Genomic DNA, 14,745 nt, shown 5'->3' with positions numbered 1-14,745 from the left:
GTCGTCAATATAAAAGGTAAACAAGAAATGCACATGCGCCTGAAAAAACTCGGTCACGTTTGGGTCCTCTCGTTCAGACTGGTCTTATTCCCTCATTTATGATAATACAAGCCTGAAACGATTTCTAAAGACTGTTGACATCTAGTGGAAGGCATAGAAACTGCAAATGGAGTCTTAAGTCAATGTATACTGTAATGGCATTGAATAGAAAACCACAAAAAAACTACTTCCTGAATGGATTTTTCTCAGGTTTTCGCCTGCATTATCAGTTCTGTTATACTCACAGACAATATTTTTACAGTTTTGGAAACGTTAGAGTGTTTTCTATCCAAATCTACAAGTTATATGCATATCATATCTTCTCGGGACCAGATGCTAGAATATGCATATAATTGACAGCTTATATGATATATGGCAAATAGAAATCCAAAATGGATGGTGTTAAGAGATAGATCGGAGGGGTTGAATGGAGCTGAAGGGTGGGACTAATAACAACAAGATAACCAATGTAAAACATACAGGGTCTGTAAAATGTATATAGGTTCAGACATTTTGTGAAATAGCACAGTTACGAATAGAACTGGATGGACATCAGAAATGTTGGAATGCCAGGACTAAAATTCTAATAAAATTAAACTATTTGTTAAATAGATTGTGCCTGTAAAATGTGTATAAACTGAAGGTAGAAGCCTAATTGTTATTGTTTATTAGTTTACTCCAATTGGGGGAGGGGTGGTAGGGTTTGCGGGGAATAATAAAGGTATTCTTAGTGTTTGTTTATGTGTTTGTGTGTGTACGAATGTTTCTGTGTATACAGTGGGGCAAAAAAGTATTTAGTCAGCCACCAATTGTGCAAGTTCTCCCACTTAAAAAGATGAGGCCTGTAATTTTCATCATAGGTACACTTCAACTATGACAGACAAAATGAGAAAAAAAAATCTAGAAAATCACATTGTAGATTTTTAATGAATTTATTTGCAAATTATGGTGGAAAATAAAAAACAATTCTCATTTTGTCTGTCATAGTTAAAGTGTACCTATGATGAAAATTACAGGCCTCATCTTTTTAAGTGGGAGAAATTTCACAATTGGTGGCTGACTAAATACTTTGTATGTATGAATGTTTGTGTGTGTACGAATGTTTATGTGGAGAGACCCCCAAAAATATATGGGGGATTGGAAATAATGTAGACAATTACATTGATGGAAGCAACAATCCTTCCGCAATGTTAAAGCTGATCCACCCCCGAGAGAAAATAAATAACAGCACTTACAGTTGACCGGGGCAGTTGAAGCAGGGTAGAAATGTGACGAACTGACTTGTTGGAAAGGTTGCATCCTATGACGGTGCCATTTTAAAAGTCACTGAGCTTTTCATTTAAGGCCATCCTCCTGCCAATGTTTGTCTATGGAGATTGCATGGCGGTGTGCTTGATTTTATACACCTGTAAGCAACTAGTGTATAGGCCGAATCCACTAATTTGAAGGGGTGTCCACATGCTTTGTGTATATTAGTTGGCCGTAATGTATGTAAAGACTAGAGGTTGACTGATTAATCGGAATGGCCAATTAATTAGGGTATTTTTGGGTGCCGATTTGACGATTCCCCCCCTTCCCTTTCCCTTTCTATTATATTTTTTAAAGACCTTTTTAACTAGGCAAGTCAGTTAAGAACACATTCTTATTTTCAATGACGGCCTAGGAAGGGTGGGTTAACTGCCTCGTTCAGGGGCAGAACGGCAGATTTTCACCTTGTCAGCTCTGGGGATCCAATCTTGCAACCTTACAGTTAACTAGTCCAGTGTGATAACGACCTGCCTCTCTCTCGTTGCACTCCACAAGGAGACTGCCTGTTACGCGAATGCAGTAAGCCAAGGCAAGTTGCTAGCTAGCATTAAACTTATCTTATAAAAAAACAATCAATCATAATCACTAGTTAACTACACATGGTTGATGATATTACTAGATATTATCTAGCATGTCCTGCGTTGCATATAATCTGACTGAGCATACAAGCATACAAGTATCTAAGTATCTGACTGACCGGTGGTAGGCAGAAGCAGGCACTTAAACATTCATACAAACAGCACTTTTGTGCGTTTGCCAGCAGCTCTTCGTTGTGCTTCAACCATTGCACTGTTAATGACTTCAAGCCTATCAACTCCCAAGATGAGGCTGGTGTAACCGAAGTGAAATGGCTAGCTAGTTAGCGCGTGCTAATAGCGTTTCAAACGTCACTCGCTCTGAGCCTTCTAGTAGTTGTTCCCCTTGCTATGCATGCTTCGATGGTGGCTGTTGTCGTTGTGTTGCTGCTTCGAGCCCAGGGAGGAGCGAGGAGAGGGACAGAAGCTATACTGTTCCACTGGCAGTACTAAAGTGCCTATAAGAACATCCAATAGTCAAAGGTTAATGAAATACAAATGGTATAGAGGGAAATAGTCCTATAATAACTACAACCTAAAACTTCTTACCTGGGAATAGTGAAGACTCATGTTAAAAGGACCACCAGCTTTCATATGTTCTCATGTTCTGAGCAATGAACTGAAACGTTAGCTTTCTTACATGGCACATATTGCACTTTTACTTTCTTCTCCAACACTTTGTTTTTGCATTATTTAAACCAAATTGAACATGTTTCATTATTTACTTGAGGCTAAATTGATTTTATTGATGTATTATATTAACTTAAAATAAGTGTATATTCAGTATTTTTGTAATTGTCATTATTACAAATAAATGAATAAAATCGTCCGATTAATCGTTATCGGCTTTTTTGGTCCTCCAATAATCGGTATCGGTGTTGAAAAATCATAGTCGGTCGACCTCTAGTAAAGACCACAGCCCAAGTTGTAAATCTGCAGTGGGGCTATTGAGACTTGCTTCACTCTGCTTTAGGTATGATCATCAACCTGTAAAATGTGTGCATGGTCTGTTCATTTTTTAGGATGTTGTATGGTTGTTGCATCTTTATCAGACTCGTCGTAAGGTTGTCATGGTGTGTGTGTCACTCTTTATTCCATAAGTCACATGTCCCGAGGTCAGCCTGACACACAACCCTCTTCACTGGTCATGTGACAAGGAGACGAGAACTTGGTTTCAGCAACACACACACACACTAGAGCCCTGATGAGACAGCAACATGTTTTCTTTTTTTAATTTAACCAGACTTAATTTTTGAGAAAATTGGGTGGAAATACAGTTGGCTTCTGCTTGCATATTTCAGTGTGAATACAATAAGTGTTTGTTTGGGCCCTCTGTTGGTGAACTAGTAGGTTTAGTCTGTGTCGTCAATACAGCCTCCTGGAGGTGGAAGGCATGGTTTGGGTCTGCCAAGTTTTTCCACAGCAGAGCTGTAGTCGTGACAGGAGTAGCAATCAACTGAGCACCGCAGTGGAAAACTGGCATAAGCAGCACATTCTGTAGAGCCATAGAATACATGCTATATACCTCCGATCCATTAGGTGGTACTGGCAACATGATCACGGCTCATGGCCAGGTGAAAAACAGTTTCCTCCTCCCCTCTCAGGCTTTGTGGTGATGAGATACGGGTGGGAGGGGGTTATTTTTAGCCCACAGCTGAGTGATTTACTAACCCCCCACCCCACCTACGTCCTGGGCCCTGACCTAGCTGGAAGCCCAGATCACTTCCTTAAAAATAAAAAAAGAGGTGTGTCTCTCTCCTCTCTCTCTCTTCATGGTGTACAGCTCTCTCCTCTGCATCTCCACACTGCTGACCCCGGGAGACTTGGGCTACTTGTTGAGAGAGAAATAGGGAAGGAGAGACGGAACAAGAGGGAGCGAGGGGGGGATGAAATGGAGAGAGGTCAAATGACGGAGGAGAGTAGTAAAAATACTTAAGCAGTTGAGGGGATAAGTCAGCTGTAGACAGGAGAGGAAGAGGACTTCAGAGACGATACCCTCTTCTCCCCCTTGTGTTCTCTCTCTCACACTCTCAGGATGCCGTTGAGATTGGGGAACTGTGCCTCTAGGATGAGCTCCCAGCAGGCTGAGGGTAAATATGTGATGCGGTCTGGTTACACCGTCTCCTTTAAGCCCACTCTCTCTCCACCCCCCACTGCTCCCCATTCCCTCCCTCTCGTCGTGACTCATATTTCAAGCTCTTATTTACTGGGAGGGGAACTCTCCAAGAAAGTCCTGTTCCCTTTGCTTTCTCTTTTTGTGCATGTTCCCCCTCTCCCTCCCCTCTCGGTGTGGGTTTTGACTAAATTTAGTCAGTGCTCTTCCTGGTCAACAATGCGGACTCTATAATGTGAGTTTGACTGAAATGTGTGCTATTCAGAGGCCACTTCCGTGAGTTTTTGTTCTGTGAGAGAAGAGGGGGATATGTGTGAGTGGGAGGAGACTGGTTCATACTGTCGCTGATGGCCTTGGAAGTTCAGGTCTGGAAAGACCAGGTAAGACTAATGAATTATGGAGTCATGTATTTCTGAAGATGGAGTGTTGGAATTTGGGATCTCTGTGTGAATGTGGAAAAGACTGGGGTGGTTCATGGGTCGATAGTGAGCAGGCTACTCGAGGAGGGAGTGCTGTCATGGTCCTATGGCCTAACTTAATTGCTTCTGGTCCAGGAACAACCCCTAGCCCATAATCCCTAGGCACTTAATATATACAGTGGGGAGAACAAGTTTTTGATACACTACCGATTTTGCAGGTTTTCCTACTTACAAAGCATGCAGAGGTCTGTAATTTTTATCATAGGTACACTCTCACAACTGTGAGAGACTGAATCTAAAACGAAAATCACATTTGTATGCTTTTTAAGAAATTAATTTGCATTTTATTGCATGACATAAGTATTTGATCACCTACCAACCAGTAAGAATTCCGGCTCTCACATACCGGTTAGTTTTTTTTTAAGAAGCCCTCCTGTTCACCACTCATTACCTGTATTAACTGCACCTGTTTGAACTCGTTACCTGTATAAAAGACACCTGTCCACACACTCAATCAAACAGACTCCAACCTCTCCACAATGGCCAAGACCAGAGAGCTGTGTAAGGATATCAGGGATAAAATTGTAGACCCGCACAAGGCTGGGATGGGCTACAGGACAATAGGCAAGCAGCTTGGTGAGAAGGCAACAACTGTTGGCGCAATTATTAGAAAATGGAATTGGTTCAAGATGACGGTCAATCACCCTCGGTTTGGAGCTCCATGCAAGATCTCACCTCGTAGGGCATCAATGATCATGAGGATGGATCAGCCCAGAACTACACGGCAGGACCTGGTCAATGACCTGAAGAGAGCTGGGACCACAGTCTCAAAGAAAACCATTAGTAACACACTACGCCGTCATGGATTAAAATCCCCCTGCTCAAGCCAGCGTATGTCCAGGCCCGTCTGAAGTTTGCCAATGACCATCTGGATGATCCAGAGGAGGAATGGGAGAAGGTCATGTGGTCTGATGAGACAAAAATATAGCTTTTTGGTCTTAACTCCAATTGCCGTGTTTGGAGGAAGAAGGATGAGTACAACCCCAAGAACACCATCCCAACCGTGAAGCATGGAGGTGGAAACATCATTCTTTGGGGATGCTTTTCTGCAAACTGGACAGGACGACTGCGCCATATTGAGGGGAGGATGGATGGGGCCATGTATCGCGAGATCTTGGCCAACAACCTCCCCTCAGTAAGAGCATTGAAGATGGGTCGTGGCTGGGTCTTCCAGAATGACAACGACCCGAAACACACAGCCAGGGCAACTAAGGAGTGGCTCCGTAAGAAGCATCTCAAGGTCCTGGAGTGGCCTAGCCAGACTCCAGACCTGAACCCAATAGAAAATCTTTGGAGGGAGCTGAAAGTCTATATTGCCCAGCGACAGCCCCGAAACCTGAAGGATCTGGAGAAGGTCTCTATGGAGGAGTGGGCCAAAATCCCTGCTGCAGTGTGTGCAAACCTGGTCAAGAACTACAGGAAACGTATGATCTCTGTAATTCAAACAAAGGTTTCTGTACCAAATATTAAGTTCTGCTTTTCTGATGTATCAATTACTTATGTTATGCGATATAATGCAAATGAATGACTTAAAAATCATACAATGTGTTTTTCTGGATTTTTGTTTTAGATTCCGTCTCTCACAGTTGAAATGTACCTATGATAAAAATTACATACCTCTACATGCTTTGTAAGTAGGAAACACTGCCAATTTTGCAGGTTATCAAAAACGTGTTCCCCCCACTGTAGATCTGAAGGGATTGGATGGCTAAACATTGCTCTCTGATAGGCTTGGTAGCATTTTAGCTGTATTTCTTGATGCCAATACATTCCTCTCAAATCTACCCTAGATGCCTAGGGCCTAAGATTTGTCTGTGGACTGTTTTGTTAGACTTTAGTGCGGCTTTTAACATTATCGATCATAGTCTGGTGCTGGAAAAAAGTTGTATCTCTTTCCACCCCCTGCTATATTGAGGATAAAGCGTTACCGGTCTAACAGAACACAGAGGGTGTTCTTCAATGGAAGCCTCTCCAACATAATCCAGGTAGAATCAGGAATTCCCCAGGGCAGCTGTCTAGACCCCATAATTGTTCAATCTTTACTAATGACATGCCACTGGCTGTGTGTCTATATGTGGCAAATCTCTTGATAAACTGGATAACTGAAGGTGTCATAGGCCTAATCCAGATGCAGGTGAATGCATATTCAAGTGTGTGCATGCATTGAGTTATTGTTTTGGCTGATCAGTGGAGTCCATGGTGCTACAGATGACAATCTGTTTTCCTTCCGTTTGGGACTTACGGTGCCTTCAGAAAGTATTCATACCCCTTGACTTATTCCACATTTTGTTGTTATAGCCTGAATTCAAAATAGATTTGCTCACCCATCTACACATAATAATGACAAAAACACTGAAATATCTCATTTACCTAAGTATTCATCAATACTTTGTAGAAGCACCTTTGGCAGCGATTAGAGCTGTGAGTCTTTCTGGATAAGTTGTAAGAGCTTTCCAGACCTGGATTGTGCAACATTTGGTCATTATTTTCTCAATTCTTCAAGATCTTGTCAATTTGGTTGTTGATCGTTGCAAGACAACCAGTTTTAGGTCTTGCCATATATTTAAGTCAGAAGTGTAACTCAGCCACCCTGGAACATTCACTGTCTTTCTTCTCCAGTGTAGATTTGTCGTTGTGTTTTAGGTTATTGTCCCGCTGAAAGGTGAATTCATCTCCCAGTGTCTGGTGGAAAGCAGACTGAAAATAGTTTTCTTCTAGAATTTTGCCTTTGCTTAGCTCCATTCTGTTCCCTTTTTATCCTGGAAAACTCCTGATAACAAGCATACCTATAACATGATGCAGGCACTATTGTGCTTGAAAATATGGAGAGTGGTTCTCAGTAATGTGTTGTATTGGATTTGCCCCAAACATAACACTTTGTTCAGGACAAAAAGTTAATTTCATTGCCACATTTTTTACAGTATTAACCTTGTTGCAAACAGGATGCATGTTTTTGGAATATTTTTTTCTCTAGAGGCATTCCTTTTCACTTATTTGTCAATTAAGATAGTATTGTGGAGTAACTACAATGTTGATCCATCCTCAGTTTTCTATCACAGCTATTAAACTCCTGGTGAAATCCCTGAGCGTTTTCCTTCCTCTCCGGCTACTGAGGTAGGAAGGACGCCAGCATCTTTGTAGTGACTGGGTGTATTGATACACCATCCAAAGTGTGATCAACATGCTCAAAGGGATGTTCAGTATATCATATTTTCATTTTGATCCCTCTACTAATATGTGTCCTTCTTTGTGGTTGAATCTGTATTTGAAATTTACTGCTCGACTGAGGGCCCGTACAATTATCTCTGTGTGCGGTACAGAGATGAGGTAGTCATTCAAAAATCATGTTAAGCACTATTGCAAACGGGAGTGAGTCCATGCAACTTTATTATGTGACTTGTTAAGCAAACGTTTACCTCTGAACATATTTAGGCTTGCCATAACAAAGGGGTTGAATACAACAACAAAAAAATATATAAAAACCTTTATTTATCTAGGCAAATCAGTTTAGAACAAATTCTTATTTACAATGATGGCCAAAACCGGACGATGCTGCGCCAATTGCTGGGCAAATTGTGCGCCGCCATATGGGACTCCCAATCACGGCCGGATGTGATACAGCCTGGATTCGAACCAGGGACACCTCTTGCACTGAGATGCAGTGCCTTAGACCACTGCGCCACTCGGGAGCCTGACTTCTTATTGATTCAGGCCATTTCAGCTTTACATTTTTGTATGAATTTGTTATTTTAAAAAAAAAAAAATTATAGCTAATTTCCACTAACATGGGGTATTGTGTTCAGGCCAGTGTAAAATATATCTCAATTTAATCAATTTTAAATTGAGGGTGTAACACAAAATGTGTAAAAAGTTAATGGGTGTAAATACTTTCTGAAGGCACTGTATATTAGCCTACTGATCAACAACATTTGCATAGAAGCATCACTCCAGCATGTCATGCCTGTATGGAAGGCTCTGGAAGGCTCTGCTGTTAGTTTGAGAATATAAAATAACATTTACAGAGCCTCCGGAAAGTATTCAGACCCCTTGACTTTTTCCACATTTTATGTTACAGCCTTAATCTAAAATGGATTACATTGTCGTCGTCGTCCCCCCATCCATCTACACACAATACCCACAATGACAAAGCAATAACTGTTTTTTAGAAATATTTTAACAATTAAAAACACAGGTGTGCTAAAAACTTGGCACACCTGTGTTTGGGGACTTCTCTGCAGATCCTCTCAACCTCTGTCAGGATGGATGGGGAGCATCTCTGCACAGCTATTTTCAGATCTCTCCAGTGATGTTCGTTCGGGTTCAAGTCCGGGCACTGGTTGGGCCACTCAAGGACATTCAGTCTTGTCCTGAAGCCACTTCTGTGTTGTCTTGGCTGTGTGCTTAGGGCCGTTGTCCTGTTGGAAGGTGAACCTTCGTCCCAGTCGGAGGTCCTGAGCGCTCTGGAGCAGGTTTTCATCAAGGATCTCTCTGTACTTTGCTCCATTCCATCTTTCCCTCAATCCTGACTAGTCTCCCAGTCTCTGCTGCTGAAAAACAAGCTTCACTGTAGGGATGGTGCCAGGTTACCTCCAGACGTGACACTTGGTCACACTTCATGCCAAAGAGTTCAATCTTGGTTTCATCAGACCAGAGAATCTTGTTTCTCGTGGTCTGAGAGTCTTTAGGTGCATTCGTGCTGTCGTGCCTTTTACTGAGGAGTGGCTGGCCGCTTTACCATAAAGGCCTGATTGGTTGAGTGCTGCAGAGATGGTTGTACTTCTGGAATGTTCTCCCATCTCCACAGAGGAACTCTGGAGCTCTGTCAGAGTGACCATTGGGTTCTTGGTCACCTCCCTGACAAAGACCCTTCTCCCCTAATTGCTCAGTTTGACCAGGCGGACAGCTCTAGGAAGAGTCTTGGTGGTTCCAAACTTCTCCATTTAAGAATGGAGGCCCCTCTGTTCTTGGGGACCTTCAATGCTGCATAATTTTTTGTAGCCTTCCCCAGATGTTTCTCCACAATCCTGCCTCAGTGCTCTACGGACAATTCCTTTGACCTCATGGCTTGGTTTTTGCTCTGACATGCACTGCCAACTGTGGGACTTTATATAGACTGGTGTGTGCCTTTCCAAATCATGTCCAATCAATTTAATTTACCACATTGGACTCCAATTAAGTTGTAGAAACATGTCAGAGATGGTGCCGTGCTTTTACACCTGCATTGTTTGCTGTTTGGGGTTTTAGGCTGGGTTTCTGTACAGCACTTTGAGATATCAGCTGATGTACGAAGGGCTATATAAATAAATTTGATTTGATTTGATGTCAAGGATGATCAATGGAAACCGGATGCACCTGAGCTCAATTTCGAGTCTAATAGCAAAGGGTCTGAATACTTATGTAAATAAGTTATTTTGGTTTTATTTTTAACTTAGCAAACATTTCTAAAACCTGTTTTTGCTTTGTGATTATGGGGCATTTAATCCATTTTAGAATAAGGCTGTATCGTAACAAAATGTGGAAAAGGTCTAGGGATCTGAATATTTCCAAAGGCACTGTATTCAAAGCAGCGTTTGGTTTTCGCCAGGCACAATGGGACCCATGTCGTCCAAAAAGTTGACTCAAGTTTGCCTAAAAGCACCTGAATGATCATGAAGTCTCTTGGAAGAATGTTCTATGGACAGATGTTTTCAAAGTGTAACTTTTTGGATGACATAGGTCCCATTTATACCTGGTGAGAACCAAACACTTGCATTCCACAATCCTGTGACAATTTAGGAATGCTTTGCTGCTACAGGACCTGGATGCCTTTCTTTAATAGAAGGAAACATTAATTCTTCTGTGTCAGAGAACTCTACAGGAGAATGTCAGGCGCGCCGTCTGTGATCTGAAGTACACCTGGGTCATACAGCAAGACAATGATCGAAAACTAACAATAAAGCCTACATGAAAATGGCTAAAAAACAACAAATTAGACATTTTGGAATGGCCTAGTCCAGACCTAATCCCTATTGAGATGTTGTGGCAGGACTTGAAACGAGCAGTTCATGCTTGAAAACTCCCAAATATCGCTGAGTTAATACAGGTCTGCATGCAAGAGTGGGCCAAAGGTCCTCCACAGCAATGTGAGAGACAAATCAACAACTACAGCAAGCATTTGGTTGCAGTCATTGCAACTAAAGGTGGCACCACCAGTTATTGGGTGTAAGGGGGCAATTACTTTTTCACTCAGGGGCATTGGGTGTTGTGTAACTTTGTACATGAAATAAATTAAATAAGAAGATAATTGTTTGTTCACTCGGGTGCCCTTTATCTAATATTAAGTTTTGGTTGAAGATCTGATAACATTCAGTGTCATAAATATAAAAAAGTAGAGAAAATTAGAAAGGGGACAAGTACTTTTTCACGGCACTGTATGTGGAGATAGTGCTTTTCTCTGTTTTGTAGTAAAAAAACATAGCGAAAGATAAGTGTTTCCGATGCCTATTCGCAATTGGTCAAAATCACACGAAGCACACCCATGTTGTCATTGGAAACACTTATCTTCCGCTATCTTTTTTACTACAAAACAAAGAAACATGACATTTTCTCCATATGTTGATATTGGGGTGGTGCTGGAAATGTAATTGTACCTTCATTTAACAAATTCTTATTTACAATGACGGCCTAGGAACAGTGGGTTAACTGGTCTAGGAACAGTGGGTTAACTGGTCTAGGAACAGTGGGTTAACTGCCTGTTCAGGGGCAGAACGACAGATTTGTACCTTGTCAGCTCGAGGATTTGAACTTGCAACCTTTCGGTTACTAGTCCAATGCTCTAACCACTAGGCTACGCTGATGAATATAAAGTAGAAAAACTGTGACGTTGCCTTTTTAATTGTGAAATTACTCTAACAATCTGCCGCAGCTGGTGAATTAGTACGGAGGATGTTTTTAAGTGCTTCTCATAGTGGTTAGTACCGCAGCTGTTCTCACAACACATATGCTTGACACTAAACTTTGGCGTTTTGCTGGTGATTTCCAAAAGTGCTGACATTCATGACTACTTGCGTGCTCATTTAAAGTTTGTGGGACAACTCTCTCTCTGTCTTGTCCACAGCAGGGGCATACTACCCGGCCCAACAGCAGTACACGTCCTCCGTGCCAGCTGCTCCGGTCATCATGAACCCTCCCCCCCAGCAGCAGCAACCACCTCCACAGCAACAGATCCATCCCAAAAGGGAGCGCAAACAGGTACAGGTAAACTCATCGTCCCACCTCTACTGTTATACACTACACACAGTTAAACTCATCACCCCAACTCTACTGTTTCATTTTGTTTTTAATTTATCAGATAGGATAGTAGAGAAAAGACAGGAGAGATAGGAGGAGCACATGGTCAGTGAGTTGGATTGGAACCCATAAGGCCAGCCACGCTAACTGCTGGACTACAGGCCAGCCCACGTAGCACCTCTCCTAGATTAGACAATCAGGTATCCTGATCCCAGAATGGACAAGTAACACAACTGGAAACACCCACCAAGAAACATTAGGGGTCTGATGTTATATGTCAGTCAATGTTCCCCCTCATGCAGAGCAGGGTTTGAAAACTTCAGTGATTCTCATGTTTTAAAGGAAGGTAAGGACTGTGCTAATAAAGCGTGTGAATATAAAAATAAAAAGTATACTTTGTCAGCAAGGTGTATCCAGCACTGATTCCTTTCCCCCATCATCCACTGTGAAGGTTTTTGGTCTACAAAACTGGTCTACTGTGTCTTCCTGTCAGGCCGGCTTACACTCTCGTGGATGTGACATGACACGTTGCCATGGTAACGAGAGGACTTGTGTGATAAACCACACTGTGCTGTGGGATAGTGTTGCATTCTGTCTAGGGAGGATTCTAGATGGGTCTACTCCTCATGATTTACGTTTGTCTTTGATTTGAAATGGATAACTTTTTACGCAATGAACTGTATTACTGAACTGCTGTGTGACTGGAGCATGTTCTTTAGGGCTGTAGTACTAGTGTGCCTCTGCTGGTCTGGATTCATCAGGTATGTCTTAGTGATGTGGAGGGGGGAAATGATAGTTATTATTTTGGACTAATATTATATCAATACTTTGACTCAAAGTATCAATTTGTATAACATCTATATTTTTTAAACATTTGCTAGGTAGCGTCAGCTAGCGCTAGTCGGCTGTATCTGTGCCAAAACTCCAGTATCTTTCATCATATAGCTTCCCCTTATTTTTAAATAGTGAGCCAACATGTTTTCAGCTATTTTCTCTTGTCTCTGCAGCAGGCATACACTGAGTGTACAAAACATTAGGAACACCTTCCTAATATTGAGTTGCACCTCCTTTCACCCTCAACAGCCTACAATTTGTCTGGGCATGGACTACAAGGTGTCAAAAGCATTCCACAGGGATGCTGGCCCATTGTTGACTCCAATGCTTCCCACAGTTGTCAAGTTGGCTGCATGTCCTTTGGGTGGTGGACCATTCTTAATACACACAGGAAACTGTTGTGTGGAAAAACCCCAGCAGCATTGCAGTTCTTGACACACACAAACCGTTGTGCCTGGCACCTACTACGATATCCCGTTCAAAGGCACTTAAATCTTTTATCTGAATGGCACACACAAACAATCCATGTCTCGATAGTCTCAAGGCTTAAAAATCCTCCTGTAATTAACCTGTCTCCTCCCCTTCACCTACACTGATTGAAGTGGCTTTAACAAGTGACATCAATAAGGGATCATAGCTTTCACCTGGTCACTCTGTCACTCAGTGTATATTGAGTCTCCAGTGTATCTGTGCTCTGTACGGTGGACTAGTTTGATCGAGTCTCCAGCCCATGGATCTGTGCTCTGTATGGTTGGACTAGTCTGATCTAGTCTCCAGTGTACCTGTGCTCTGTATGGTACGATGGGCCTGGTTGCTTTATCACTGGCAGTGGGAGCATGCTGTCGTAGCTGGGGTGGACTTTGGCCAGCCAAGCGGCCTCATCCCATGCTGCTGATGGTCCTTCAAGAGAGGCCCCCTGAGCTTCCAGTCCCACTATCTGTTATACTATCCAGGTCTGTGCCCAAACAATACGAGCTTCTACTTTTAAAAATACATTTTTCTAGAAACAAGTCTCACTGTTGCTGCTTGTTATTGACCCCATTCAGCCGTCTTAGATGTCATCCTGACCAACTTGCCCTCTAAATACACCTCTGCTGTCTTAGAACAGGATCTCAGCTATCACTGCCTCATTGCCTGCGTGCGCAATGGGTCCGCAGTCAAACGCTCTCCCCTTCACTGTCAAACGCTCCCTAAAACACTTCAGTGAGCAGGCCTTTCTAATCGACCTGGCCCAGGTATCCTGTAAGGATTATAAGCATGCCCCATTCAAAAATGTAGAACTCAGAACAGATATAGCCCTTGGTTTACCCCAGACTTAACCAGCACAAAAACATCCTGTGGCGTTCTGCATTATCATCGAACAGCCCCCGCAATATGTAACTTTTCAGGGAAGTTAGGAACCAATATACTCAGTCAGTTAGGAAGGCTAAGGCTAGCTTTTTAAAATAGAAATTTGCATCCTGTAGCACTAATTCCCCCCCAAAAATTGACGTCCATGGAGAATAAGTGCCCTCCTCCCAGCTGCCCACTGCAATGAGGATAGGAAACACCAACGATAAATGTATGATAATTGATAGTTTCAATAAGCATTTTTCTACGTCTGGCCATGCTTTCCACCTGGCTACCCCTACTAGATGTTGACCGATTAATCGGAATCAAGTTTTCAACAATCGGAAAATTGGTATTTTTGGACACCAATTTGGCCGATTTTTTTTTTTTCTTTTTTTTACACTTTTATTCAACTAGGCAAGTCAGTTAACACATTCTTATTTTCAATGACTGCCTAGGAATGGTGGGTTAACTGCCACGTTCAGGGGCAGAACTACAGATTTTCACCTTGTCTGCTCAGGGGATACAATCTTGAAACCTTACAGTTAACTAGTCCAACGCTCTAACCACCTGCCTCTCATTGCATTCCACGAGGAGACTGCCTGTTACACGAATGCAGTAAGCCAAGGTAAGTTGCAAGATAGCATTAAACTTATCTTATAAAAAACAATCAATCATAATCACTAGTTAACTACACATGGTTGATATTACTAGTTTATCTAGCGTGTCCTGCGTTGCATATAATCTGACTGAGCCTACAAGCATACAAGTATCTGACTGAGCGGTGGTAGGCAGCAGC

At 42.3% G+C, this 14,745-nt stretch overlaps 1 protein-coding gene across 1 annotated transcript in view; it reads left to right on the top strand.

The window, feature by feature from the left end:
• LOC118397552 (eukaryotic translation initiation factor 4 gamma 1-like) overlaps positions 1-14,745 on the top strand; it is a 97,567-nt gene that overhangs the window by 20,669 nt on the left and 62,153 nt on the right. Inside the window, 1 exon segment of the mRNA XM_052467895.1 lies at positions 11,611-11,744. Coding sequence (XP_052323855.1) covers positions 11,611-11,744 — 134 coding nt within the window.

The sequence above is a fragment of the Oncorhynchus keta genome, chromosome 18, assembly GCF_023373465.1.
Source record: "Oncorhynchus keta strain PuntledgeMale-10-30-2019 chromosome 18, Oket_V2, whole genome shotgun sequence".
Taxonomy (NCBI): domain Eukaryota; kingdom Metazoa; phylum Chordata; class Actinopteri; order Salmoniformes; family Salmonidae; genus Oncorhynchus; species Oncorhynchus keta.
This window is presented reverse-complemented; position numbering and strand designations above follow the sequence as displayed.